Source organism: Haliaeetus albicilla, chromosome 1 (genome assembly GCF_947461875.1).
Source record: "Haliaeetus albicilla chromosome 1, bHalAlb1.1, whole genome shotgun sequence".
Lineage (NCBI taxonomy): Eukaryota > Metazoa > Chordata > Aves > Accipitriformes > Accipitridae > Haliaeetus > Haliaeetus albicilla.
The window spans coordinates 56,100,196-56,126,578 of NC_091483.1; the positions used below are offsets into that span (position 1 = coordinate 56,100,196).

A 26,383-nucleotide genomic window follows, 5' to 3' on the forward strand; every position below is an offset into this window, starting at 1 on the left:
TTTTCCCTGGTTTTCCCTTTTTTTCCCTTTTTCCCTTGTTCTTTGTTTTCCCTTTTTCCCGTTTTTTTTTTCCCTTTTCGTTCCCTTTTTTTTCCCTTTTTCCCCTTTTTTTCTCCTTTTTCCCCTTTTTTTTTTCCCTTTTTCCCCTTTTTTTTTCCCTTGTTTCCCTTTTTTTCCATTTTCCCTTTTTTTCCCTTTTTTCTCCTGTTTCCCTTTGTTTTCCCTTTCTTTTCCCTTTTTGTTTCTTGTTCCCTTTTTTTCCCTTTTTTTTTCCCTTTTCCCTTTTTTTTCTTTTTCCCTTTTTTCCCTTTTTCCCTTTTTCCCTTTTTCCCTTTTTTCCCTTTTCCCTTTTTCCCCTTTTCCCGTGTTGTTTCCCTTTTTTTTCCCTTTTTTTTCCCTTTCTTTTTTCCCTTTTTCCCTTTTTCCTTTTTCCCTTTTTTTCCCTTTTCCCTTTTTGTTCCCGGTTCCTTTTTTTCCCTTGTTTCCCGTTGTTCCCTTTTCCCTTTTTTCCTTTTCCCTTTTTCCCTTTTTTTCCCTTTTCCCTTTTTTTTCCCTTTTCCCTTTTTTTTCCCTTTTTCCCTTTTTTTTCCCTTTTCCTTTTTTTCCCTTTTTCCCTTTTTTCCCTTTTCCCTTTTTTTTTCCCTTTTTCCGTTTTTTTCCCTTTTTCCCTTTTTTTCCCTTTTTCCTTTTTCTTTTCCTTTTTTCCCTTTTCCTTTTTCCTTTTTCTCCCTTTTTCCTTTTTCCCTTTTTTTCCCTTTTTCCTTTTTTTCTTTTTCCCTTTTTCCCTTTTTCCCTTTTTTTTTCCCTTTTCCTTTTTTCTTTTCCCTTTTCCCTTTTTTTCTTTTTCCTTTTTTTTTTTCCCTTTTCCCTTTTTTTCCCTTTTTCCCTTTTTCCCTTTTTTTTCCCTTTTTTCCCTTTTTCCCTTTTTTCCCTTTTTCCTTTTCCTTTTTCCCTTTTTTCCCTTTTTCTCCTTTTTCCCTTTTTCCTCCTTTTTCCTTCCCTTTTTCCTCCTTTTTCCCTTTTTTTCCCTTTTTTCCTCTTTTCCTCCTTTTTCCCTTTTTTCCCTTTTTTCCTTTTCTCCTTTTTCCCCTTTTTCCCCTTTTTCCCTTTTTTCCTTTTTCCCTTTTCCCTTTTCCCTTTTTCCCTTTTTCCCTTTTCCCTTTTTCCCTTTCTCCCTTTTTCCTTTTTCTCCCCTTTTCCCCTTTTCCCCCTTTCCCCCCTTTTCCCCCTTTTCCCCCCTTTTCCCCCCTTTTCCCCCTTTTCCCCCCTTTTCCCCCTTTTCCCCCCTTTTCCCCCCTTTTCCCCCCTTTTCCCCTTTTCCCCCCTTTCCCCCCTTTTCCCCCCTTTTCCCCCCTTTTCCCCCCTTTCCCCCCTTTCCCCCTTTTCCCCCTTTTCCCCTTTTCCCTTTTTTCCCTTTTTCCTTTTTTCCCTTTTTTCCCTTTTTTCTTCCCTTTTTCCCTTTTTTCCCTTTTTTTCCCTTTTTTTCCCTTTTTCTTTTTTCCCTTTTTCTTTTTTCCCTTTTTCTTTTTTTTCCCTTTTTCTTTTTTTCCTTTTTCTTTTTTTCCCTTTTTCTTTTTTTCCCTTTTTCTTTTTTTCCCTTTTTCTTTTTTTCCCCTTTTTCTTTTTTTCCCTTTTTCTTTTTTTCCCTTTTTCTTTTTTTCCCTTTTTCTTTTTTTTCCCCTTCTCCCCCCTTCTCCCCCCAAGAAAAGTCATCCTGTCTTTGACAGTCAGTAGTTTAGGTTAATTCTGCAGGGCAGGGTCCATAAAAAGTTCTTACAAACAGTGAACTGTGACAGCTTATATTAACTTTTTTGCTTAATCTTTCAAAGCTTTATTTAGTACCAGGGGTTTAATTGGCAATGTGAATAATTGAGTAATTCTAGAAAAGCTTTTAAAAAAATGAGAGAGAATTGGCATTTGAACTCATATTACACAATGTGTTTTTTTCTAAATATTCTGGCTTTTTTCTTAAATGTTTGCTTGTACTTCTCTCTCTTCATCTAGAGTTTACATTGCCTTGTACAGAAGATGTGCCCACCTGTGGCGATAGTTGTGACAAAGTTCTGGAATGTGGCATCCATAAATGTTCACAGCGCTGTCATCGAGGTCCCTGTGAAATATGCAGACAGGTTAGTCTTACTGTACCAGGTTCACATTTTGTTAGGGTTTTTAAACACTATATGCCTGGAACAGTGCAAGTCTCCTAAAGAAAATGAAGTTGTATCTATCTCAAAATCTATGACTTTCTGTTCATTAAAAGCAACACATTTTTTCCCCTATTCCTCTCCTGCCCCAACACAATTCTGAATTAGTAGTTTAACATTATGTATCTGAATTGAGGCATGGATGAGGGTTTTATTGTTTTGGCTTGGTTTTTTTTTCATTTGGGTTTTTTTAAATTAATTATGCCCTAAAAGACACTTAATTTTTTCCCCAGCCCTTCTAGCTTCCTTGCTGCTCTGTCTTATTACGCTATTTCTTCATTAGTGAAATGGAAGGTGCTGTAACATAACATTATTTCCTTGTTAGTAAGAAAATAATATTTTGCTCTGCTCTAAATATCTATGGACCTTCTGTGGTCTGGCCTATAAAGCTGTTGCTCTGTCTGCTCTCAGTTGTCTCTTCCTGAACCAGCTTTGTCTATGAAATCTATGGTGAAAGTAGTTAGCCCACGATAGCTGGGATGAAGGTCAGATAAACCTGCTCACCTACTTCTTAAATTACCTGTATACACGATGGATGAATCTAGTTTACTATGCAGGAGAGGTACTTTTTTGTATTAATTTGTTTTGCATTTATGCTTCACATCTTGCACTACACACTTGAGTGGTTCCCTTCAAGTGGCTTCCCTCTTGGTGAGATCAAGGCTCCAGTGAGGTGCAATCTAGAGCGCAGTGTTTGCAATACAGACCCAAGGTTACCAAGTAGTTATTGCACAGATAGGTAATCTGCTTAGAGCGTGATATGCTTCCTGTTGTGATAGAGCACAGTAGTGTTACTCTCCCATGAACTTTTCTTTACAGCTAGTAGTAGAACATTTTATTTACTAATTTTTTTATTTTTTTTTTTAATTAAAAATACCCTGCTTTTTTTTTCCCCTGTCTTGCTGCCCAGGAAGTTGAAAAACAGTGTCGCTGTGGAAAGCACACTAAACGCATGCCATGTCATAAGCCATATCTGTGTGAAACGAAGTGTACTAAAATTCGTGATTGCCAAAAGCACCAATGTAGGAGAAAGGTAAGTGTCCAGAGATGATCTTTCTCAAATGTATTGTTCAGATAACATTTTTTTTTATTTAGGTATAATATTTTATATTATATATAAATCACATTAGTCTGTTGTTCCACCTCATGTTATTGTATACAAAGAGAAGTTTTCTTCTTTGTCATTCAAATTAGTTTGCAGTGTACCACAATTCTCTGAATGCATGTCACCAAGAAAAACTCAGTGGCCTTAAAAACTAGGAGGGGATTTTGACAACTTTCCAGTTCCAGAAGGCAGTTTTGCTTTCAGATACTTGAGTAGTTACTGATGCTTTATGCATTCTGGGGTAGTTAAATCCATTTATTTCCTTACTTTGTAGGAAACTGGGAGTCTCTCATAACTTCGTAAGGGACATACTCTTATTTTTGACAATGCAGCATTCCACCCCACCTTCTAATATGCATCACTGCAAGCAGCAGTGGTCTGACAGTTGGGAATTTGAGTTTTGTTTCCCTTTTCATTTGAAGTCGAAGGAATGATTGATAGCTCAGACCTATCTCTTCAGTTTATTGATTCAAGAAGGCCTGAAAGTTGCCTGCTATGTGTGAATTAAGACATTACGAAAGTTGGACTTCTTACCCCAAGGAGGCATGAAAAAAATACAGTTTTATTCTTAGGTATTTTTGAGTATTATTATTGTGAATTTACTTTATGTGAAAAGATGGAAAAACAAGTTAATGCAATCTTGACATCTTTAATTTATGCTAAAAAATCCGGGTTTCTCTTCCTAATTGCCATCCTTCTTTATACAGTTTGGAAGGAGGGTACCTTTCAGGTTAATAGAAAAGATGGGGTTCTCTCCTGACCTGGCATCCACGAATGTGGTGGTGTGATATGTTCTGATTCTTCCACATTACTACTTTATATAAGAACAGAAAGTAAATAACTGATCCTAAAGTTATCTGACCTTTACTACAAAGGTAAAAGGTGTTTAAAAAAAGTTAAAAGATATTTTAAAAAAAAAGGTTAGCAACATTTTTGTACCAGGGACAATGTAGTATAAAAGTGGAAGAAATTGCAGGGTAATGGGACAAAATGTTGGATATCCTACATGTAATCTTCTGATATTATTTTTGATTAAAATATTATAAGAATTTGAACTTTTCAAATGTTCTTATGCTTTTTGGAAGCCCTCTGCCTTTTTAGTGTGTTGAAATGATGCTTTCAAATGTGTATTTTCTTGTTATTTTATAATTTGAATTTTTTAAAACAGCTTTACAGTTGGCCTCCTTTCTATACCTGGCATGAATTTGAGGAAATTTGACTAAACTGGATGAAATTTTTTTTAAGAAGTATTGAAAAAATGAGATAGTCTAAGAGGGCAAATTTATACTAGAAATGTCTATGTTTTCAGTTATATAGATTATATTTTCTTTTAATAGTGCTGTTCTGGAAACTGTCCACCTTGTGATCAGGTCTGTGGGCGGACTCTAGGCTGCAGAAATCACAAATGTCCCTCAGGCTGCCACAGAGGTAAGAATAGGTGAAGGATCCCCATAGTGATGGAATATTGTTTATTTTTGCCAAACTTCGTGCTTGCATGACTGTGTGGTGCTTAATGAATTCTCTCCATTGTTGCATGTAGGCTTTTTGTGGGGGCAGTGTGTTTGAAAGGTTTTTAGTGCTGGTTAGTGCTTAAGGACTTACATAACGACGACCTGAGTTTTTACCTGGTAATTTTGCTTAGCACTGTTCCTCTGAAAATGCTCTGTCCCCTTTCCAGCTGCTTAATTCAAAATCCGGAGCTTGACTTTTTTCCCCAAATAATTCTATTCACTTGAATATGCATAATGAAGTCTACATATAGAAATGACTGTGCTGGTTGAGTCTAGATGGTTTTTAAAAATCCTAGAATACAACGTGTGATACAAGTGGGCTTAAAAAAAAAAAGTTGATGGAATTTGAATGTATATTGGTATCTTACTGGTAAAAGAGAAAATAAGAACTTGTTACTGACTATATGAAGGATAACAAAAAAGTTTACTTCTGCATCCAGTGACCTTGGTTAAAAAGATCCTGAAAACAGCCCAAACCTGGCAGCTTTTATCCTGGCCAATTGCTTTGACATTCGCTTGGTAGGGGATTAAATCGGAATGACTGAAAAAGTGGCTGCCCACTCAGCATTTTTCCCCACAGAAGCTGCTACCCTGCTGAAACAGCAGCTGAGTAGCCTATGTAGTTTCTCTTGGTATTCTGGACTATAAATTGTGACAACTCAGGAAATATTTCACAACTTGTTCAGCCAATCTTGCTTTTGAGGCAGTGATTCTTAAGAGAACAGGACAGGTAAATGTGGTAGATGTCCCTGTTAACCTGCTATTAAATCTGTCACCACAAACTAGTGGTTTGTTTTTTCTCTGTTAACTCTGCCCCTTCTTTTCTTCCCCTTCCTTCTCCTTCCAGTATGTCCCTCTGAAATCCTGGAAATACTTTTTTTTTTTTTTTTTTTTTTTTTTTTTTACTGTCAGAAGAAAACTGGTAACATTGCACACTGATAACTAAATCATAGAATAAAATTCTGGTTGGAAAACTAAGGAGCTAATGCTGCATTATAGTATAAAATTTACATTGAATAGCTGTTTATATTTGATACTGCTTGCATCTTATAGCCTGGCTAAAAGTGACAATGATTTCTAATAACTAACAGCAGTATAAAAATAATAAAGCAGTGCCTATAAGAAAAAAAAAGTGAACTTTGAGAGTGTAAATATCAAATATATACACTTTAAAGTGTATGTAATTTATCAAAACAGTACAATTGTCAATATTTAAGTGCTAACTCTTGCCAAAGGTTGTATCTAATAAAGCTAACAGCGATCAGATGATAAATTTAGAAAATAAAATAACTTGTGTGCTTTAACAAATTAGTCTAGTAAAATTTGTAATGTCTTCTCAGAATGTTTGAAAATGCTCCTAATAAAGGCAATGATTTTGATTTCAAAATATTTCTATTCATGTGTTTTTCCTTATATGCTAATATTTTAATAGCTGCTGAAAGTTAAGGTTACTTATTTTATTTTTAGTACATAGTACCAGGTCAGGTTAATTTTGTAATGAGTTGCCAGATCTCAGTGACCACTCATTTTAAAGGAAATAGTATGCCTCCTAGAAAATAACTTGCCAGATCAGGTCCTTTAAAAGGTACCTGATCTCAGAGTTATTAGAGATTGCTGATAATAAGCATTTGGCCTTTAGCAGGGTTCTCTGAAAAAAGGTAGATTATTCTGTTTGAGGTTTGATTTTTATGTATCTTTTTTCCCTTGGTGAAATTTAGGTGTTGCCAGGGAATAGAAATATTTTGTTTCCTACTGTAATATGTTATAACACTTTGATTTGAGAACAGTATGCTCTCACCTTAACTTCAGGCTTATATGCGATCTCTGCCCTTCCATCTTTTTTGAGAATGTAGGCAGTTGTCTTCATTGATAGAATATTCTAAGTAAAGTGTATGCATTAGCCACTCCGGGCAGCATAGCTTTAGACCTTCAGTTTATTTTGTAAAAGTAGCTGTTTATGTGTGCTGATAATTTAATTTACTTTTGCAGTATAAAGACTGTATACTTCCATCCTTTTTTCTTCAGCAGCCTTTTGTCATTGAGAGATTTCTGGAAGTGTTGCTACTTAGATCCTGCTAACAAGTCGGAATTGCTTAAAAAGTTGTGCTGTCAATAACGCTTTCAAAGTATTGCTTTCTTTAAAGTTTCAGAATGCAACATGATTAGTAAGCCAAAATCCCACGTCTAAATTTGCTTTTTTTAAAGACGCATATTCTTACTGTTAATTACTCAATAATAAAACTTAGCAGTTGGCACTTGATGAAGAAATAGTGTGGGAGAGCTATAAATTAAACCAGATATTTTACAGATCTCTTTTTTAAAATATATCAGGTTAGTAGCATGAGTAACTTTAAAAAGGAGGAGGATCTTTTCAAAAAAGCACTAATTATACATAGGCTGAACACTTCTTTAATATCATACAAAATCTGCAAAACTTTATTGTACCGGTTTTTCAATGTCTCTTATCTTTTGAATATAGATGAAAGATGACATGTCTTCATATGTATGTAAGACTGAAATGTAAATAGCAAATTTAAGTATGTGATCCAAATGACTGGACTTTAATAATGCTGACTTCTTTCTAAAATGTGAGAGAGGGATCGTTTCTAACTTGATAGCAGTTAACAACTGTAGAATAATCAAGATTATTACTACTATTCTTTAAGAATGGTGAAATTCTTTCCCAAGTGGGATTTGAAACTAAGCAGAAATAAAAAATTGACAGCCATCTATTATTTAGATCAAATAGAATAGGACAATTATACCATGTGCATATTCAGAGTTAGTTAATTACCATTTTTCATAATCAGTAGCTTATTCAGATTATCATATTGTTAATATATTTATTTTTAGGTAGTTGTAATCCATGTCCAGAGACTGTAGATGTGAAATGCAATTGTGGAAAAACTGTCATTAAAGTGCCCTGTGGTAGAGAGCGCACCATCAAACCTCCCAAATGCAAACAGCTGTGCAGGTCAGTATAGAAAGTGTGTGTGTTTCTAGTTCTTCAGTGGAGTTTAAGGTGTCCTTAAAGAAAGTAGTAAAATATAACTTTAAAAGGCAAAAATTATTCCTTTAATATGATTACAGATATTACTTCTCAGTCTTCTGTATTCTTGACTATGCAGATGGAGATTAGCAATAATCCTTCCTATCAGACACCTCTTTGATGCTGTGGTTTCATGAGCAGCTTGCTGCTGTCAAGGGGGAGGTTCTGTCCCACCGAGCACTTCTAATTTTATAGTCCCATTCACTTCTTCAAGTCATCTCTGGTACGTTTTGAAGTACCTCCATAAGGCAGTTTACCTAGAAAACTTGACTAGCAAAAGGAAAAAGGAGAGTATTTTCTGCTGGGGTGTAGCAAGATTACTTAGTGTACAATAAAATTAGGATTGAAAAAGCTGTTTGAACATGCAAACCCAACTTTGATTTTAATTTAATTTAGAACTCCTGTATAATTTTACTGTAGTATTAACCACTGCTGAAGGTGAGAAGTAAACTTATTTAAAAAAAAACAACAAACTTGTTCATATCAATTCTTTTGTCTTTTGAGCATAATTGTCCAGTGATATTAACTTCATATTTCTTGCTGTCATATTGATTCATTCTTGGATTTTACTTCAGTCGACCACCTACTTGTCACCACCCTAAGCAAGAGAAACACTATTGTCACTTTGGTCGGTGTCCTCCTTGTCGTCAGTCCTGCCAGAAAACATTAACATGTGGTCATTTGTGTCCTGTTTCCTGCCACGATGAAGCACTTGTGAAGCAAACTGGCTTAGTAAGTAAATAGTGAAAACTGGTGTGTTATTTGTGTTTTAAAGAATGAGCAACAGTTGTTTGACCTTAATCTTGTGTTGGAGGCTTTTGGAGTTCAGAGTAAATAAATAATCAAGCACAGAGATCTGCATACTGCTTAACCGAGAAACTAAGTGGTTCTAGCTCCTTTTTTGCAATCTAATTAATTTTGTAATATATATATAATTGAATGTGCAGTTTTCAGCAGTTATAATTACTCAAGAAATTACGAGATTTTTGTTAGAGTTGTATTACAAATGTTTAATTTTGAATGTAAACAATTACTTTTAACGTAAGAGCAAAAAATAAATTTTAACTCTGATATTTACCCTCAAAATTTGCACAAGTCAGAAGTGAGAAATTGTTTGGCATCTTTAAACGTGATGCATGCATTGCATGATGATAGTTCAACTTGTTTAGTAATTGAAATATTTTTATATTTTTACCTCTATTAAATGCTTAGAATTGTTTTGCTGGGTTTTTTGTTTGGCTTTGTGCTTGATTTTTAACAGTAGGGCCACAGGCTTTCATTTTCCTATCCCTAACCATGCTAAGGATGAAATTGTAATTTTTTTGTGTGTAGGGAGTATTGAGATTTCCATTAGTAAAAAGTTAGTTAGTTACTAGAAAGTGGATTTGTTAGCACTGGGATCTCTTTAGATGATGTGTTTATTTATGGTCAAGCAGATAGTTCCAATTGTGTTTTGTATTCAACTAGTGTTGTCTTTTGCTCAGCATCAGTCTGCAGGTCCCTGGGAACAGCCATCTGAGCCAGCTTTTATTCAAACTGCATTACCATGCCCTCCCTGTGAGGTTCCTATACCAGTGTAAGTATTCAAAAAGCAAACAAACAGAAGAAAGTTTTGGTATGGAAAGAGATTTTTCTCTTTTTCTACTGTTGTAGAGATGGACATAAAATTAACCATATTCTCCTCTTCAGATTCGAAGAGCCTATGTGAAGACCATTCTCATAAAACTGGGAGCATTGGTTGTTGTTCAATAGACATTTTTGTAGTGTGTGCTCACTGTATTAAGGGACTGATAGCATTAGTAAAGATTGGTTGTTTCTAATACATATTGTGCGCAATGCTACCTTAAAAGAAAAATATGAAAATTGCAGGGCCAGCCATTGTAACGGGATAGTCTTCAGTAACATACAACTTTTCCCATATAGTTTCTGTCTTGTTTGGTTTATGGGATCATAATTTTCTGTGTAATGAATTGCTATTTTATTTCTCAGTTGTTCAGTTATTACGTGCTCATGAATGGCAGGTGGATGCCCTTCATCCTATCCGCTTGTCTCCTTTCTATTTTTGACTTGTCCAGAAGGTTCTGCTCCTTGAGTAGAGCCCAATCAACTATTTCTGTGATGATGCTTTGGGTATAAAGGAAGATATGATGATGATGACTTTTTTCACCATTCTTTTCCAATTTGATAGAACTTCTGTTTACATTGTGGTGTAAGGACTCAGAATTCAACTTTTATCTGAAAAAGGAAATACTTGGGGGTTTGGTCTGGTTTGGTGTTGTAGCCTCTTAGTGTTTTAAACCCTACATACTTCACAGGCATTAGTGCCTATTTGTTTTTTTAAACATCCCTCTTTAATGAGGGAATATTATGTCCTCATTTTATGAAGTGAGAAGTAGACAGAGGAAGGTGATCAAAAACATCCATTTAACTGCCTATGTAGATATGTTTAGAACTTAATTTCTTGAGGATTGTACTGTGATAGGTTGTACTTCTGTTCAAAACTGTCAACACTCATACTTCTGATACTTGGGCTCAAAGTTCAAAGCCAGACTCCCAAAAGGTGAAAAATGTCTAGTTATGAAGAGTCTGGTTTCAGTGTTTGGGTAGATGCCTGTAGAAACTGTCTCATGTAGGTATTCAGCATTGTGTAATATCATGCATTGTGTAGGGCACATCTAGTTCCTCTGAATTCCAACCTCAAAATCACCTCCTTTAGTCTGAAGAATCCTCCTCTGAGGAGGTAAGTCTGCTAAGTGAGAAGGAAACCATACTGCAAAATTGTACTTAATTTTCTATCTAGAGGAAGCATTGTTACATTTCATAGCACTTGGGGCAAATTAAGCTTTTATTTAGCATTAGATCACATCAATTCTGGAATATCCTAATTCTTGATCGATCTTTGCAACTGTAATGTTCCTCCCCCCCCCCCCCCTTTTTTTTTTAAATGAAAGTGATATAAGAGAAGTTTCCTGAATTAACAAAATAATAATAGTAAACAAAACCATAATTATAATGTGTTGCTACAAAGTAAAATATCTGACACCTTCTTAGATCATTAGCAGGGCTTTTAGAATCATTGCTAGAATGGTGGCATTTGAACAAATATGATAATGGAGAATAGTTTAAATAATCCTATTCTGTGTGGATGGATGTTAGTGGGGATTCCATCCTTCACCACTGAGGTTTTGCAATACTTCTGGACGTTGTTTTTAATAATTTGATGTCTTTTGAACATGAGCAGTCAGAGATTTGGAATGGAATGTATTTGGTATCTGTTTCTGTAAACAGTTAAAAGGGAGTTTCTGGAAAATTATTTGCTGTATTAATTTCACATAACCATTGAGGCTGGAAGGTACCTTGGGGTGTGGTCATCTAGTCCAGCCTCCTGCTACTGAATTCAGACCAATTTGCTTCAGACTTGTCCAGCTGGACCTTGAAAACCCCCAAATACATTGAATCTGCAGCCTTTCTGGACAACTCCTTTCAGTGCTCAATTATTCTTATACTGATTTTTAAATTTTTTTTTTTTTTTTTTACTTTTTCCTCCCATGTGTATCCACTCAGAACCTTCCTTGTTTAAGAGTATAGTTGTTGTCTCTTGCCTCTCTGCTATGAACCTCACTAAGGAGCCTGGCTTCATCTTCTTGGTAGCTTTTCCCTTAATGCTGAAAGACTACTATTATATCCACAGCCTGTCCGTCCCCAGCCTGCAGTGTTGCTGGGATTTAGTCAGTTCCAGATACAGGTCTTTCTTTGTCCCTGCATTTCCTGAATTTCCTCTCAGCCTATTCCTCCAACCTGTCTAGATCCATCTGAATGGCATCCCTGCTCTTGAATGTACTGACCGCACTATGCTTTAGCATTGTCTGCAAAAGTGGTGCATTTTGTCTCTTCCAAGTTACTGGGGAAAAAAGAATTTAACAAGATAGGTCCCAGGCTGAAGAATTCTGCCTGTACCTGGAGTCCAAGTAGGATACAAACAACTAGCCACTACCCTTTAAGCCCAGTGATCCTGCTGGTTTTTCATGCATGTAGTAGTTCATCTGGCACCGTTACATCTCAACTTGAATGCAGGGTTGCTGTGGGGAATCTCTCATCTGCAGATTTAGTAGATGCATGGCAGAAGGCAATCAGGCTGGTTAAACAGTTTCCCCTTGCAGTGGAACAGAAGCATGCTATAATGGAATGCAGAGGTTCTAGAAGCCAGATTAACTGCTTATAGGAAGATTATCTTGGATATAAGATAATTGAGCAGTGTAGAGTGAAGAACAGGCTTCTGTGCTACATCTGCTTATACTGGGTGAAAGACTGATGGCTCTTGTTAATATCGTGCTGTCCTAAAGACCACCTGTAGCTATTGGTAGTTGCTTTGTGTTAGAGAAGTTATTAGGGTTACTATTTTTTAAATACTCTTCTAGGAATTTTTAGGAACTGATTTACATGTATTTTAGCTTGAATATTAATGATGTTTTCATTACTGTCCCTTATAAGGTTTCAGTAGACAAATCAAAATAATACTTGGGAAGCAGATGACATATGAAATCAGAGGTAAAAAAAAAAGATACTTTTCAAAATAAATTGTGCAAAAGCTTGATTTAATTTTCAGGAGATCAGTGTTTGAATGAGTCACCATTTAATACCTTCACAATTCTGATCAGTGTGCAGCTTTTCTTTCCTAGGAATGGTAGACCATTCTAAAAGGGATAGAATTGTAAAAATAAGAGTAGACTAGATAGTTCTCTGAAGTAACTGAAAACTATGAAGTGATATATTAGTAGAGCCAAAGGAGAATATACCTGGAAGCAATTCAGGTAATTTTCTAAAATAAAAATTATTAATTTCATATACAGCTATAATTAATCTGGACATGAAACACTGAGTTGCGGATTGCCATCATAAAATACAGCAATCCAAACAACTGTTGAAAAAGAGAAGACATTGATCTGCATAGATTGATGATTTTCTCTTAGTTTGCACTTTTTAAAAATAGGTTGCATTGTTTTTGTGTGAAAAGTACTGTCACTGTTTTAAGTCCCTTAAGAAATAAATGTTTTCTAAATCTCTGATTTTTCTGTCTTTAACAGGGAGTGTCTTGGGCAGCATGAGGTGAGTCATGGAAACTGCCTTTTTAAGTGGAATATGAAGTATATTTCACTTTGTCAGTCTGCAAAATAAAAGTACTAAAGAGAAATATTATATGTTTTTTTTGTATTTTAAAGCCAATGAAGTACCGTATCACAAGGGCTTACATATCAGAAGGTATTTTAGTTCCTTTTTTGAAGAATGTATAACTACTTAACTTTTTAGAATTCTTGAACAGAAATTTGAACTCATGATTTATGAAGCTATTTGTGTATTCTTGCAGTTGTTTAAATAGTATTTAATTTGGGGGGGGTGTGTGTCTTTTTTCATTATATTCTTTTGTTTGTTTGTTTTCCCCCTCTTCATTCTATAGTTGTTATTCTTGCCTTGTCACAGACTTTCCTCAGTTCTTCTAGAAACTGCTGTGTTTATTTTAAAAGCATAAGGAACATAGTGTCATACAGGAAAATTCTCATGTCTTGGATCTGAGCATGCACGGATGAAATCGGACAATATAGTGGAAACTTCTTTAGTGTTACTTAGTAGCTTGTCTTTTTGGTGCGCAGCCTTCTCCAGTTTTGGATGAAGTCATTGTCTATTTTGGATTACATGAGAAGAAAATCTAATTGATGCTTGAAGCTAAATAACTATCATCATTATTCACAGTAATTTCTAAAAGTCATGAAATTTAAGGTCAATTCATTTTTCTCTATTTTAAAAGATGATTGCTAAAAAAATCCCCTATTGCTGTTATAGTTTTGTCTACTAGTAAGTCTGGCATAAATTCACTATGAAAGTGCAGCTAACAATAATATAGCAAACCTAGTTTCATTGTAAGCTAGTAAAAAATTCTAGAAGACAGTAAACACTTTAAAGACACACCCCCACCCCACCCCTTAATAATCTTTTTGGTGTATGTTGTAATGGTGGCTTGATTATGTGGTGGCAACATTTAAAAATGTTGTTAACAATGTTTATATATCTGCAGTCTGTTTGTGCAGCACACTTACTAATCCAACCAAGCTGTGAATACAGCTTCCATAGAGCTACTTTGCAGCTTGTCAGTTGCTAAAGAAAAACGTGCTGTGAAAATGGATGAAAAGAACAACTGTGCCTGTTTGTTAAAACAGCTGGAGTTTGGTTTTGTTTTCCGCAGTAAAACTTGAAGATGTATTGGCCAATGTTTTATCAAGTCAATTACGTGGTTTGTGATAGGACATATCAGATCTCACCCTAACTTTCATGAATTTATGTATAAACAAAATGTAAGCTGTGGTCAATTGACCCAATATATAACTTGCTCTAGACAATTGTTTTGGTACTGTTCAGATGTACATGGTTCTGAAGTTTGTCGCTCCCCATAACAGAGGACAGTATGGCTGCTCTTATTAGAGAAAACAGTTCCAATTACTACATATTTATAAATACTTATTTCAGAATAAGTAAAAAAAAAATAAAAATCCCTTCTGTGTTGCATACTAGTCTTAGCACAATTGGTCAGTGGCTTTGGGTCATGTTTTCTTTATGGGTTACTGTAGAAAATAAGGAAAAATCCCAGGGAGTGTATACCTAACTTTAATTATTTATATTTATTGATGCTATATGATATTCTAGATTAAACGTTCCTTCTCTCAGCCAGCAGAGTGCAGTGCTTCCTTCCTGCTGAAGTTTAGCAGTTTCTGGAGTGGAATGAAGTGTCCTAATATTTGAGTTTTTGATAGCAGTCAAGGAACAGAATGATTTGTTCATGTGTGTGTGAGGGGGTGTTTACAGTGTATTTTTACGTGCATTGTACATTTCTATGTTGTTCTGAGATCTCTAAAAGGAAAAACCAAAACATGTAAGATCTGCTCAGTGTTTTACAGCCACATTGGCTTTTAACAATTAATCTCACCTCAAACTAATTTACTTTTGTTAACAAGAGAAAACACTTGTATGTATTTATGAGCACTTCCCTCCTATAGTAGTTTCCAGCCCCGAGCGGATTTTCACTGGGAAATGCAAACTTTTCACAAGTGATGAGAGTAGCAATTTTCTGAAGCCAAGTTGGGCTGTGAAAAGGGGCTCATTGCTGTACTGTGTTACTACTTACATTGGACTGTTCTTATACCTCCTATAATGGAGGAGGTATAAAAAAACAAACTAAGAATGAAATGAGTTATAAAGTTGTCTTGTGTTTTACCGGGATGCCTGCAGATGATGAGTAGAAGAGAGAATGAAAGCAAACAGTTTAGGAGTTGTATAATAAGCAAATCTACTGTCTTTACATTTTTACTTGGACAGTAATTTTAATTTGTGTAGGTATTGGAGTTGCTTGTTTTGCTGGGGGGTTTTGTGTGTTGTTTTTTTTTTTTTTTTAATTTGACTTTGGCATTTGGTTTAAAAAGTATTTTTAAAGGATTGATTTAGTTCAAGCTCTTACACGTCTTTGGGTATTTTGAACACGTAATTTATCACTTGAAACAACAGACCTAAAGCTACTTTTCAGGTGATATAATTGTATAAAATCCGTGTTCAGTGGAAGTATGATTCTACATGATGTTTAACCTAAAATAAGATTTCTTTTAGCTACAGTGTGCAGCCTTCTTTTAAATAATTTTACTGTGTAAGTTTTGGATGTTTTTACATATTTTAGAAAAAATTAATAACTCTTCATTCTTCAATTTGTATGTGCTTAAAAGTAGCTCTCATTTTTTTTCAGGTTGTAGGTCAGAAAAATCACCTATCATCAACAGCTGCTGCCACCCCAAACTGAAAACTTAATGTTTTACTTTTTCTTTGAACTGCTATAAGCATTGGCATTTCATAGCAGTAGCATACATGTGCTCTTTTAAAATCAAATTATGAGAGCTAATGTTTAGATTAAAAATCTGTTTTTTATGGGAAAATATTAATTAAAGCCCATACAAGGTAAATGAAGACAAATGAGGAAATCTTAGCTGGATATGGTATTAATTTATCTGCTGTATTCAATTATCTTGTAGTTGCTTCATTTCATTAAATATTCTAGGGGAGGGGAGATGTTCTGGTTTTGTTTCCTTGATGAGTATTTTGAATATCCTGTAATATCAGTCTTGCTTTCTTGGGCAGATAGAACTCTCTTTCTTCTTTTTGGTTTGTGGGGTTTTTTTTTGTTTTGTTTTGCTTTGGGTTTTTTTGGTAGGAATTTAATGCTATGTTTTATTAATCTAAGGGGTTTTTTTAGTTGTGGTTCATTTATAGGAGGAAAGCCATTATACTGCTTCTTGGTAAAATTTTATGTAAAACTTGATGAGATTAATCTTTATGGCTAAATACCTTTATGAATATTTCCAAAATTTCCCCACCCTATTGTACTTGACTTTTATTTTCATATCCCAACTGATGTATCTGTTAGTTGCTTTTATGCATTTGGGAGATGTGCTGGAAAGCTTCTGAAAGTTGTCTTGTCCTTTTTTCCTTGCTTTCCTTTCCTTATCCTGTGGAAGACCTGTGGTCTTAAAATTATGCCTCCTTATTTTCTTTCTTTTTCCATTCAGCTTTCATAAAATACTTCTGGTTCTCATCTGCGTTCTTTATTCTTCAGCTCCTCAGCCTCCTGGAGTTTGTGGCTTCTTTGATATTCATCTTTGTAGCAAGAGTAGCAACCTCTATTTAGCCATTTCAGAAATGCATTTCAACTAGAGAAAGTAAAACTTTTCTCTGCTTTGTCCTTTGGATTTATTACTAATACCCACAACAGATTGACTTGTCAAGAAATGGAAAAAAAGTTTGAAAATGTAATGTAGGTTTAAATTAATCTAAATTCTTTTGGTTTTGGCTACAATGTCAATTGGTTCCAGAAGACTCTCTTATCTTTTATTGGACTCAAGACTTAGGAAAGTCAATGAGTGGGGCAAGCTGAAGCTGTGCTGGATGCTGCCAGAGGGCTGGGATGTCTGAAAGCTGCTGCTGTTGTCTACTGGCGTGTGTGCTTCCCTCTCCCTGGCTTCATTCAACATTGCATCTCATCTGGTGTACTTGAACGATGCTACCAGAAGGGATGCTCCACTTCTGCCTATGTGCTTCTGCTAATTCTCTTTAACTGGAGCTAGTGGCTGTGTCCTTATCTGATGGAAGGCTAATTCTTGGTAGAAGAAGCATATTGAACTGTGCAGCCATAGACCTAGTCTGCTATTACTGCCCTGATCTGCTGTAACTGAGCAGCAGCAGAACCAATAGTCATAAAAAGTTGAGTGGAAATGGGCGAGCAAGGAAAGGTAAAGAAGTGGGCAGTAGCAGATCTTAACGTTTAGTACACCTTTTCATTGATTCTTTTGCCTTCCAGCATCCTTTGACTAGTTATGTTGCTACTGAAAGGAAGTTGTGACTCTGAGGAAGGAAGAGGAGGGAGCTGGAGGAGAATGAGAAGGGACAGGATATTAGGAACGATAAAGCTTTGCTAATTGGTGTGTGTTTGCTGGGTATAATACTGTTCTCTGCTTCAGACCCTTTTTATTAGGCCTGTTGCTGACTTCTGCTCATTTGGTCAACAGAAACATATGCCATCAGAGACAGTTGTAGGATGTTTGTTGGGGATAGTATGAACCAGGCATTCAGACTACTTGCTATGGTTGTATTAGTGCTTTAGCCAGCATAATGAGCCTCAGCTCTGACATAGGAATGGGTGAGTAGTTGGACATGATAGCCTCAAGGTTTTCTCCTGTGTGTTCCATGCTTGATGTTCAGCCTGCTATGCAGATTCCTCCTGTTCACAGTGTCTCTGTGGGTCAGGATGAGGAGGAGTTCAGAAGTCTTGTGAATTAATTGCATTTTGCAATGACTTGATGTGGAGTACAGTTTTTTTGGGTGAAGTCCGGAAAACATTTCTGTAGGCAAGTGGATTCAAATCCTACTTTGTATATTTTTGCTTTAGGATTGAGGGAAGTCAACATGGACAGTGCTGAAGAGAGAATGTCCCTCGCTCTGCACTGTGGGGGACTGTCCTGTCTTCCGTCGTTTCAGTTAAAGTCCTCACCTCGGTGTGTGGCTAATCAACTCACAAACCTAGCAAAAGACAAGGAACTTTTTTTCTATTAATTCCTTTTCTTCCATTTTGATTAGTTGAATTGTCTTGCTCTAAATACAGATGTGTTAGGACTTGTTCAAAGTTAAGTGGCAGAAATGTGCCGTTAAGATTGTAGAGTTGGAAGGTGGAAGAGGTATGGTGCAAAGCTGTTCAGTCAACTTAAGCCATAACACAAAATCACACCCTTAGCCTAGTCAAAGTGAGTTATGTCACATTAGCCTGTTGTGTAATAACATCACAAATAGTTTCTGGTTTTCTCTGCGAAATGATCATGATATTAAGAAAAAAAAACCCACAATTTTTTTGACAGCATCACAGAAACTAATTTTTTTCCATGTGAATATTATATAATGGTTGGAAAATAAGAAGAGCAAGTTTCCTCTAATACTTGTGATATGGAGGGACTTGTACTATTCAACTTTAGGAAAGTAACCTAGTTAACCAAGTTAGGAGTTTACACTCCATTTCTGTACCAATGAAGATTAAAGGCTTCTAAATAGATGTTCTGAATAGTACTACAGAGCTCTGTTAACTGGAGTGTTAACCTCAAATTAGAAAGTACAAATATATCATAAGACATTAAAATCCTAGTCCTGTCATAGAGCCATTTCTTCTTCCCCTTCCCACTCCTGGGAGTTATATTTGATATAGTCAGTATTTGGTTTTTAGAATTTCTGGTTTGCAGGTTGCATTCTGCTTGTAGAATTGTAAAATATGTGGGGTTTATGATGACTATAACACTATTAGCCCTGTGAAAGCAAACTGTAACTGTCTTCTGCAATAACTGTAAAGCAGTTTAAGGAACCTTTAATGGAAGGCACAAGTGTAATTCGGAAAGAAGGAATAAATCACACTAAAAGATTTTAGAATGTAATAGTCTGTTTAAAAAAAGGGAAACTATGTTGTAAAAGTTAAACAGCTTGTTTAATTAAGAAAGCAGGCTTTTTTGCCTGGTATAATCAGTGTAAAACAAACGTGTGGTTATGTTGGGATGGGAACCTAAAGTCAATTAAAAAAAAAAAGTCAAGTGGACATTGCACTCATTTCTTTCTTTTAACAAAGACAATCAAGAACCAAAATTTCTCTGTAATGATGCTGTGCCTTCATTGTGTGTGTATATATGTATCACACACAGCACTCGTGCAATGTATGTATTTATACACTATCTGTGTATATATACACTATCTGTGTGTATATATATTTATATTTATTTATTTTTAACTTTTAGGTTAGTCCATTACCGTGTCACTCTGCAAATCCGTACTCATGTAAAAGATTTTGTGGGCGGCTTCTTGATTGTCAGAATCACACCTGTATGAAAGAATGTCATCATGTTACTAAATTGAACAGTAATGCAGATGGAAAGAAGGTAGGCTGATTTCCTTGTTGCTTTTATTTTTGTGTTTCCTACGTTGTCTTCAGTTTTAACTGGAAAATAAAGAATTTGCAGCTGGAAGGCACAGGATCTATTCCAGATTCCACTGAGACGCTTCCATGTGTTCTGTTCCCATTGATGTTGTGACATTTAGCTAACCTATACCTCTTTAGACTATAAAACTGAAACAATATTAAATATTTTGCAAATGCTATACTTTTTTGTTTTATGTTAACATACATTACTTTGTTTTCATCAAAACATTAATTAACACTTTGGACAAGTCTCTTCTAAAGTCACTTTTTGTAACTGTCAAGATCAAGTGAACTAGTGATAATCCTTATATACAAATGCACTTGCAATCTACTGGGGAAACTATTTACTGAGGACAGCTGTAAATGGGTTGAAGAGGCTAGCAAATATTTAGGAGACACCACTGGAAATGTTGCAGAATTGGTGAAGACTTCTTAAAGCACTGAGGTTATATATTCATGTTTACCAGTGTCTACTAGAAATTGTCATTTATGCAATTAAGAAGCTGTAGGTGTTGGTTTCTGAAGATAATATGAAACAAAAATAAAAGTAAGTACAAACCTGAAAATTGTCCTAGTTTTGAGCAGTCAAAAGCACATAGCTTGTGGTTTGAGAGAGTCATGATTTGGAGGAAAACAGTTTTTAATCATTGCTTTAGAAAAAGTTGCAATGTGGTCTGTCTGGGAATTCAGAAAACTGAGCAAGCATTCAGTATATTATATATAAAATATATAAAAGATATATTTCAACTTAATGTTATATTTTAACTTCAATAGGATGATTTCCCTGTGGGTTTCAATCCTAGAAGTGGTGTTGTCATCTAATAACTGTATATATTGCAGTTACCATATTGTTCTATTAATGATTGTGGAACATGAGCTGTTAGTGCAACTTGTGGAACAGTAACCTGCAGCAATAGAGTGACATCAGGAAATACTGAGAGTCACAGTTGTTTAAGCATCTCTAGTTGTGACTATAAGAGGCTGTCTGCCTACTCCTTCAGTCAAACCGATTAAAATATGAATGGGTCAGGATTTTTCCTAGCTCCATTTTGAATGAGACGATACATTCTCAGAAAACAAGAGTCTATGTACATGTGAAATATGGATAAATCTCATTTCTCAATTTTCTTTGAATTTTTATAAACTCAAGTTGGTTTTGACCTTTGGAGCTTTTGTTCTGTTGTTTTGATAGACTAAATTGCAGGTGTAGTCAGAAAAGGGCTGATTAAATTTCTTGCTTATATGTCCGAGTAGTGATATTTCTGTCAGGAATTTAGGTTTTTTTCCGCATGTTGTGTTAGAAAATGTTGCAGAAAGGTTAGGTGTTTGCTTTTACTGTTAAATTTTATATCACATTCTTAGACATGAATTTTTGGGGGTTTGTTTTTTGTAAACGATCATTGTACAAAGGTTCCTTTTTAAACGTCAGCAAAAATTGTTCAACTGTAGAAGCAGAAGAAAAGGGGTCTGGAAGAAAATGGGGGAAACTATTAAAAACTTAAATTCTTTTGCCCTTATTTTGAACAGCATAAAGTGAAACATTGGTGTGGAATTAGTCCTTTTGGGGAAGCATTTTGTAGCTTCATTCTTGGATAAATTGGCTTTACTTTGACTGACTTCTGTGAAACTGAGCGTTTGAATGTGATGGTGGGCCTTAAATACTGTGCTGTGTAGGTTCAGTTGATAAATCGTGTCACTCTGTGTCTGATGGCAGACAGGGGTTCTGGATGAGTTAAGATGAGAATATGAATAGAAATGGAGCTTAATTTACTGTGCTGATGTTCATTGTGTTGCGCTGATGTTGATCACGTCACCTGGAAGGAGAATGACACCACAGCTCTTGTAGACTTTGTGTAGTATATGGAGCAGAAGCAACACCTTAGCAGCTCCCAGCATATACCTAAGCTAAGACTTTTTGGAAGATTATATGAACTGTTGTACACCTATGGAAATGGGAAGACTTAAGTCTGCTTCTTAAAATCAAGCAAACAAACCTCCCCACACCTGTATTACAGGGCAGTATGTCATGACTAAAGTGTTACAATGACATGGTGGGTTGGAAAAGTTAGTTCTGAATACAGAATTACTTCTTTTTCTAACAGTTTTCCATAGACGATCAACAGGTTTAATGGCAATTTTCCAAAGCACCAATATTAAGAGGTCCTTTTATGCCCAGGAAGCAAAACAGAACTCTGTCTCTTTGACTGACAAACACTGGCATTTTTGCTTTTCTTTTAAAGCATGTTTTAGTAATTATTTTTGCTTGAGGGATATCTTACTGAATAGCTGGATTTCCTTAAAAAAAACACACCAACTCTTTCTTCTATATAAAAGCTTGTTAATGGCATCTAACAAACAAATGTTTGGCACTTTCTTTAGTACTTTGTTTTTATCTTGTTAGGCGGGTCCAGAATGTTCGCAGTGTGAAGAGGAGTGTACTAAACCCCGGCCATCTGGCTGTCCTCACCGATGTGTTTTGCCATGTCATCCTGGGGATTGCCCATCATGTCTCCAGATGCTTAAAATAAAGTGTCACTGCAAACTATCAATACTGTATATTGAATGCTTGTAAGTGTCAGAACTGAACCCAACTTTTCATTTGAATGCTAGTAACTGAAAACCATTTGAAATGTCTGGGAATAGGAGCTACTCTTACGGCAAGTTATAAAATTTCTTTTGAAGGTTATAATTTGTAATATAATATTTTGGTTTTTTTTTTTTCTATTTAAAATTTGCCAGTGTTTTATTTGGTATTACTGGTAAAATTATTATACATGCATGGAGTCTCGTGAGCAGAACTGGTTTTTACAATGTTTTTATAATACAGTAATATTTTTTGAATTATGCAAATATATAGTAATCTACCTAATGTTTGATCTATATGTGTTTCTTTTACAGTATGTAAAGAAGAATTTTATAACAAGAATTAGAATTAATGTAGATAGTGTAAAAGGTCTTTACAACTAATGACCTTCAAACTCAAGCTCTTTTAATTGGAAAACTTCTTAGTAATCATTTGTACTCCTTTTTGATCATTTGTGTGTGTGTGTGGATAGAGGGTAAACTAGGCTTTACGAAATATAAAATGGGACTTCTGGATTTAAGCATTATCCTCTGTGTATTGCTCTGAAAACATTCATCCCATTCATGTATGCTCTTCTTTGTTCATTTTCTTTAAAGTACCTCAAATCCTCTAAACTTATGTGGTTTTGTCTGTAAGACAGTGTAGTTTATATTGGTCCCACAGGATGTGGACAAATGAACCCTCTTTTTTTTACGGTGAGATATACTTAAAATATATCCCTGACTGTATTGACTTTTGTTGTTTTTAATTTAGAATTTATCACAAATAATACATCTTTTCTTTTACAGAAAACTAACAAGTGCTGATTTAAAAGAAAAGGAACTTCTTATTTCCTGCAAAAATCAGTGTCCAAAAGAGGTAAGCCATGTTAACAAAGAAATACTTGATTTGATGGATGTGTGGAATTTTGTGGATTTTACTTTTTTGTAAGGTTTTTGGTACAGTTTCATAGGCCAAGCAAACTACAGAAGCTTAGTCTAAATGAACATGCTAAATGATAGATACGAAGATGGTTGGTGAACTGTACTCAGAGGACAGTTATTAATGTCTTGCTATCAAATTGGAAGGTTATATTAAAGGATCAGAGATTTGTCTCCAAGGCATTAATGGCTTGAATGTTTAAGCATGCAGATGAGGTTGAATGTGGAAGAGTATGTCCTCTATTGTGGTTGAAATCTGGTCTTGAATTTATGTCTCCAAAATAATGGGATGCTGTTTGATTAGGAAAAATACTGAGAACTGTGCTTGCAATTGTTCTTGTCTAAGTGGAGGTCTAGTAATCCCTGTCTGTGCAACAGTTCCTGGGGGTGGGGGAGGAGGATTTTGTACTTAGCAAGTGAGATGATTTAATAATGCCCTACGTTAGTGAAATATATGTTAAATAGTGTGAAATAGAAGACAAGCTAGTTAATCTTTCTACTGTATCTGGGTATATCTAAAGGGTCGCTGTAAAGAGAAGATTAATATCCTAATGGCAGGGTGCTTAGACTATGAACCAGTCTATATAGGCATCAGTAAGGAAGATTCATGTTAAATACTACTTTTGAGTAGTAAAGTTTGTGGAGCAAAGGAAGAACTGGTTGGAGAAGCTACCAAATTTTCATCAGTAACAGCTTAGACTTGTATCAGGATTTGTCCAGTTGTGGATAATAACTGCTGTAAGACATGAGGGATGGGCCAAATGACTTCTTCCTTGTCCCTCCCAGTGCTGTTATGTGCTGCTTGTGTGCTTTCAGAAATCCATGCATTAATTATTATTGTATGTTTGTTCTTTAGTTGTCACTAGTGGTGAGAGTGACAATCCTTTCTTCACACCATTCCCCACTGTAGGGTTAGAAAATTTATGAAGTGGAAATAGTCAGAAATATTTTGGAAAGTATTTCCACTGCTAAACTCTTCAGAATTTCTGAGAAATTCTCCTTCCCTGCAATAAAAATGCCTTTTTTATCCCATGATCACTTATTATCCTAAAAATATTTTATCCCATAATCACTAATTTGTTGTTCTGGTTTGGCCTTTTACTGTGTTGCTGAGTCTCTTTGTCTCATGCAGTATTTAGCTGGCACTCGTAAATAAATTCATTCAACCCATTCTCCTTCCCCGATTCCACTCAATTCCCTTATGCAGGTTTACCTATGACATCCTCTAGTCTGAGATTTCTGTCTTCTTACCTCATCTCTTGTAGTTCTGAATTCTGCCTCAACCTAATAAAAGTAGGTTCAAAACTTTTCTTTTGTTTCATTATTTTCCAGTGTCAGAAGCATCAAATTTGGATCCTTGCCTTTATTAGAAAACTTTTTTTGGTTTTGAGTAAATGCAAAAATTCACAGGATTCCTGCTTGTTTCCCAACAATCTTTGTTCCCCTGTGTTTCAGACAAGATTGTGTTAACCCCAACAGGAAGGTTGTGTTCTGTGCCGTATGCCTAGTTGTATGTTCTTTTTGCCCTTGTAGATGCCTTTCTGATGTCTTTTTTCTGTAAATGAATTTGCCTGTCCCAATTTTCTCATCTGGATGTCTGAAAACTCTCTTCCTGGTGGGGGAACGCTTTTGGAAGTTATTTCATTGTCCATTTACCTCTTAATTTTGTCCTTTCATTTCCCTCTCTGTTCCTTTGGGTTTATGTGCTCCAAGACTTCCTCCTCTTTATTTTCAAGACTGTTTATAATCTCTTAACGTGAACTATGTGTTCCTGTACTTCAGCGTCTCTTAAAAGTTTTTTTTTTTCCATATCTCATTTTTTACTTTGATTAATGTAACTGTTGTGATTTTTCTGGACATATTCCCAAGACTCAGTCTGAGATTTAAAATCCATCTAGTAGTGGTCCTGAATTCTAGCTTCAGTTCAGAATTACCCTGTTCCACAGATGATGTCTTTTTTACTTAATTCAGTGGGATGTAAAAGAAAGCTTGGGACAACAGAGTCCACTTTAGTTTTATGAAGCTTTTATTTAACTCTAGAATTCTCATTCGTATAGATGCCTTGAAAAACAAGGTTTTATGCAGCTTCTGCTCTCCAGAGAATCTTTTTAGTGTAAGTGATGATGTAAAAATGCATGCTTTTCCCTTCCTGTGATTCTAGCTCTAGCTCTTACTGGCTTTCATGAAACATAAAAGTATTGGTACAGTCCTGCTTCAGGCAGTTCATATCTTCGTGTTACAGTTCATTTTACTTTCCTCAGATCCTATTTAGGTAACTTCATCAGTACTGTATGGGGTTTTTACCGTTTTTTTGTCCAAAAAATTTGTTCCCGTTTCTCTGAATATTGAACAGTATTAGGGGTATTTTGTCTGTTTTGTAAGTATACAGTATTTGTCTGGAAATTTGGGAAAATTATCTAGCTGTATCATAATACAGATTGTAGTGATAGTTTGCTTTTAAAGGAATCATTGATAAAGATAATTTGAAGGAGCCGCCTTAACAGACATCACCCTGCCACTACCACCCCTCCCCAGCAAATATAGAGCAAGCTGATTGAGGGGACCTCATGACAAGCACTTACAAACAACTTGGCCAAAAGATAAGATGGATAAGGTTACCAAATTTAGAACATTTAAAGTTTAGAAATCAAATATGTCTGCCCAAAACTAAATTGGAAATGTTTTGTGTGTAGTCCTGACAGCCTTAAGTAAATTTCAAATCAGTGTTTTATGAGAATTTTCTTATTCAATGTCAGAATCTGACCTTGAGTCATTAGCAGAGCTCAGTGAAGTTGCTGTTTGCTAAAAATCTGCATGCGCTGTCACTCCATGAAGCTTAGCATGGTGCACTTTAGGTTCAATAGAATACAGTATTTTACTGAAGTCTTATTTTTGAGATGTTTTTCTTTTTGGTTAATGGAAATTGTGGTAGACAGTACACTACCATATTTGAATTACAGGTAGCATGGTACGTTTGGGGATTATGAAAATCAGTTATATTGTCTGGTGCCTTGAAAAAATACAACAGGAACTTGAGAAAGTCTTGAAAGGTTTCATGCTTTTGTTTTGGCTATGGCAGTATAAAACTATAACAGCTACTGATAGTATTATACAGTACAGCTCACATTTCTTTTCTGCTTTAGGGAGAAGCAAAGTCTTTGATATTGCCACAGCTGTTTGATGAGATGCTTTGATTAAAAAGCTCTTTCTCTGGTTTGGTAGCAATAACAAAATATCCTGTTGGAGGAAATTTAACTTTGTTTTTTCAATCAGGGGTGATTAAATTCTTATGAACATGTTTGCAGATGTTTTGGGAGAATTCTTACACAGAAGTTTTAACAGTCTATCAGTTTTCATCGTTTATGTATTAATATCAGTATTTGTGGATCTGTGTTTAACACTTTATTCTGTGTGATTAGTATTTTTTGACAAAATAACTGTACTTTGTACTTTTACTGTACACTCTGCTAC

At 35.4% G+C, this 26,383-nt stretch overlaps 1 protein-coding gene across 1 annotated transcript in view; it reads left to right on the forward strand.

Moving 5' to 3' along the window:
- The window catches only part of NFXL1 (nuclear transcription factor, X-box binding like 1), a 52,078-nt gene that overhangs the window by 8,514 nt on the left and 17,181 nt on the right, over positions 1 to 26,383 (forward strand). Inside the window, exons 9-18 of the mRNA XM_069790337.1 lie at positions 1,905 to 2,129; positions 3,115 to 3,237; positions 4,647 to 4,737; positions 7,674 to 7,794; positions 8,445 to 8,601; positions 9,354 to 9,445; positions 12,954 to 12,975; positions 19,227 to 19,367; positions 21,810 to 21,976; positions 22,781 to 22,850. Coding sequence (XP_069646438.1) covers positions 1,905 to 2,129; positions 3,115 to 3,237; positions 4,647 to 4,737; positions 7,674 to 7,794; positions 8,445 to 8,601; positions 9,354 to 9,445; positions 12,954 to 12,975; positions 19,227 to 19,367; positions 21,810 to 21,976; positions 22,781 to 22,850 — 1,209 coding nt within the window. The remainder of the gene's footprint in view (positions 1 to 1,904; positions 2,130 to 3,114; positions 3,238 to 4,646; positions 4,738 to 7,673; positions 7,795 to 8,444; positions 8,602 to 9,353; positions 9,446 to 12,953; positions 12,976 to 19,226; positions 19,368 to 21,809; positions 21,977 to 22,780; positions 22,851 to 26,383) is intronic.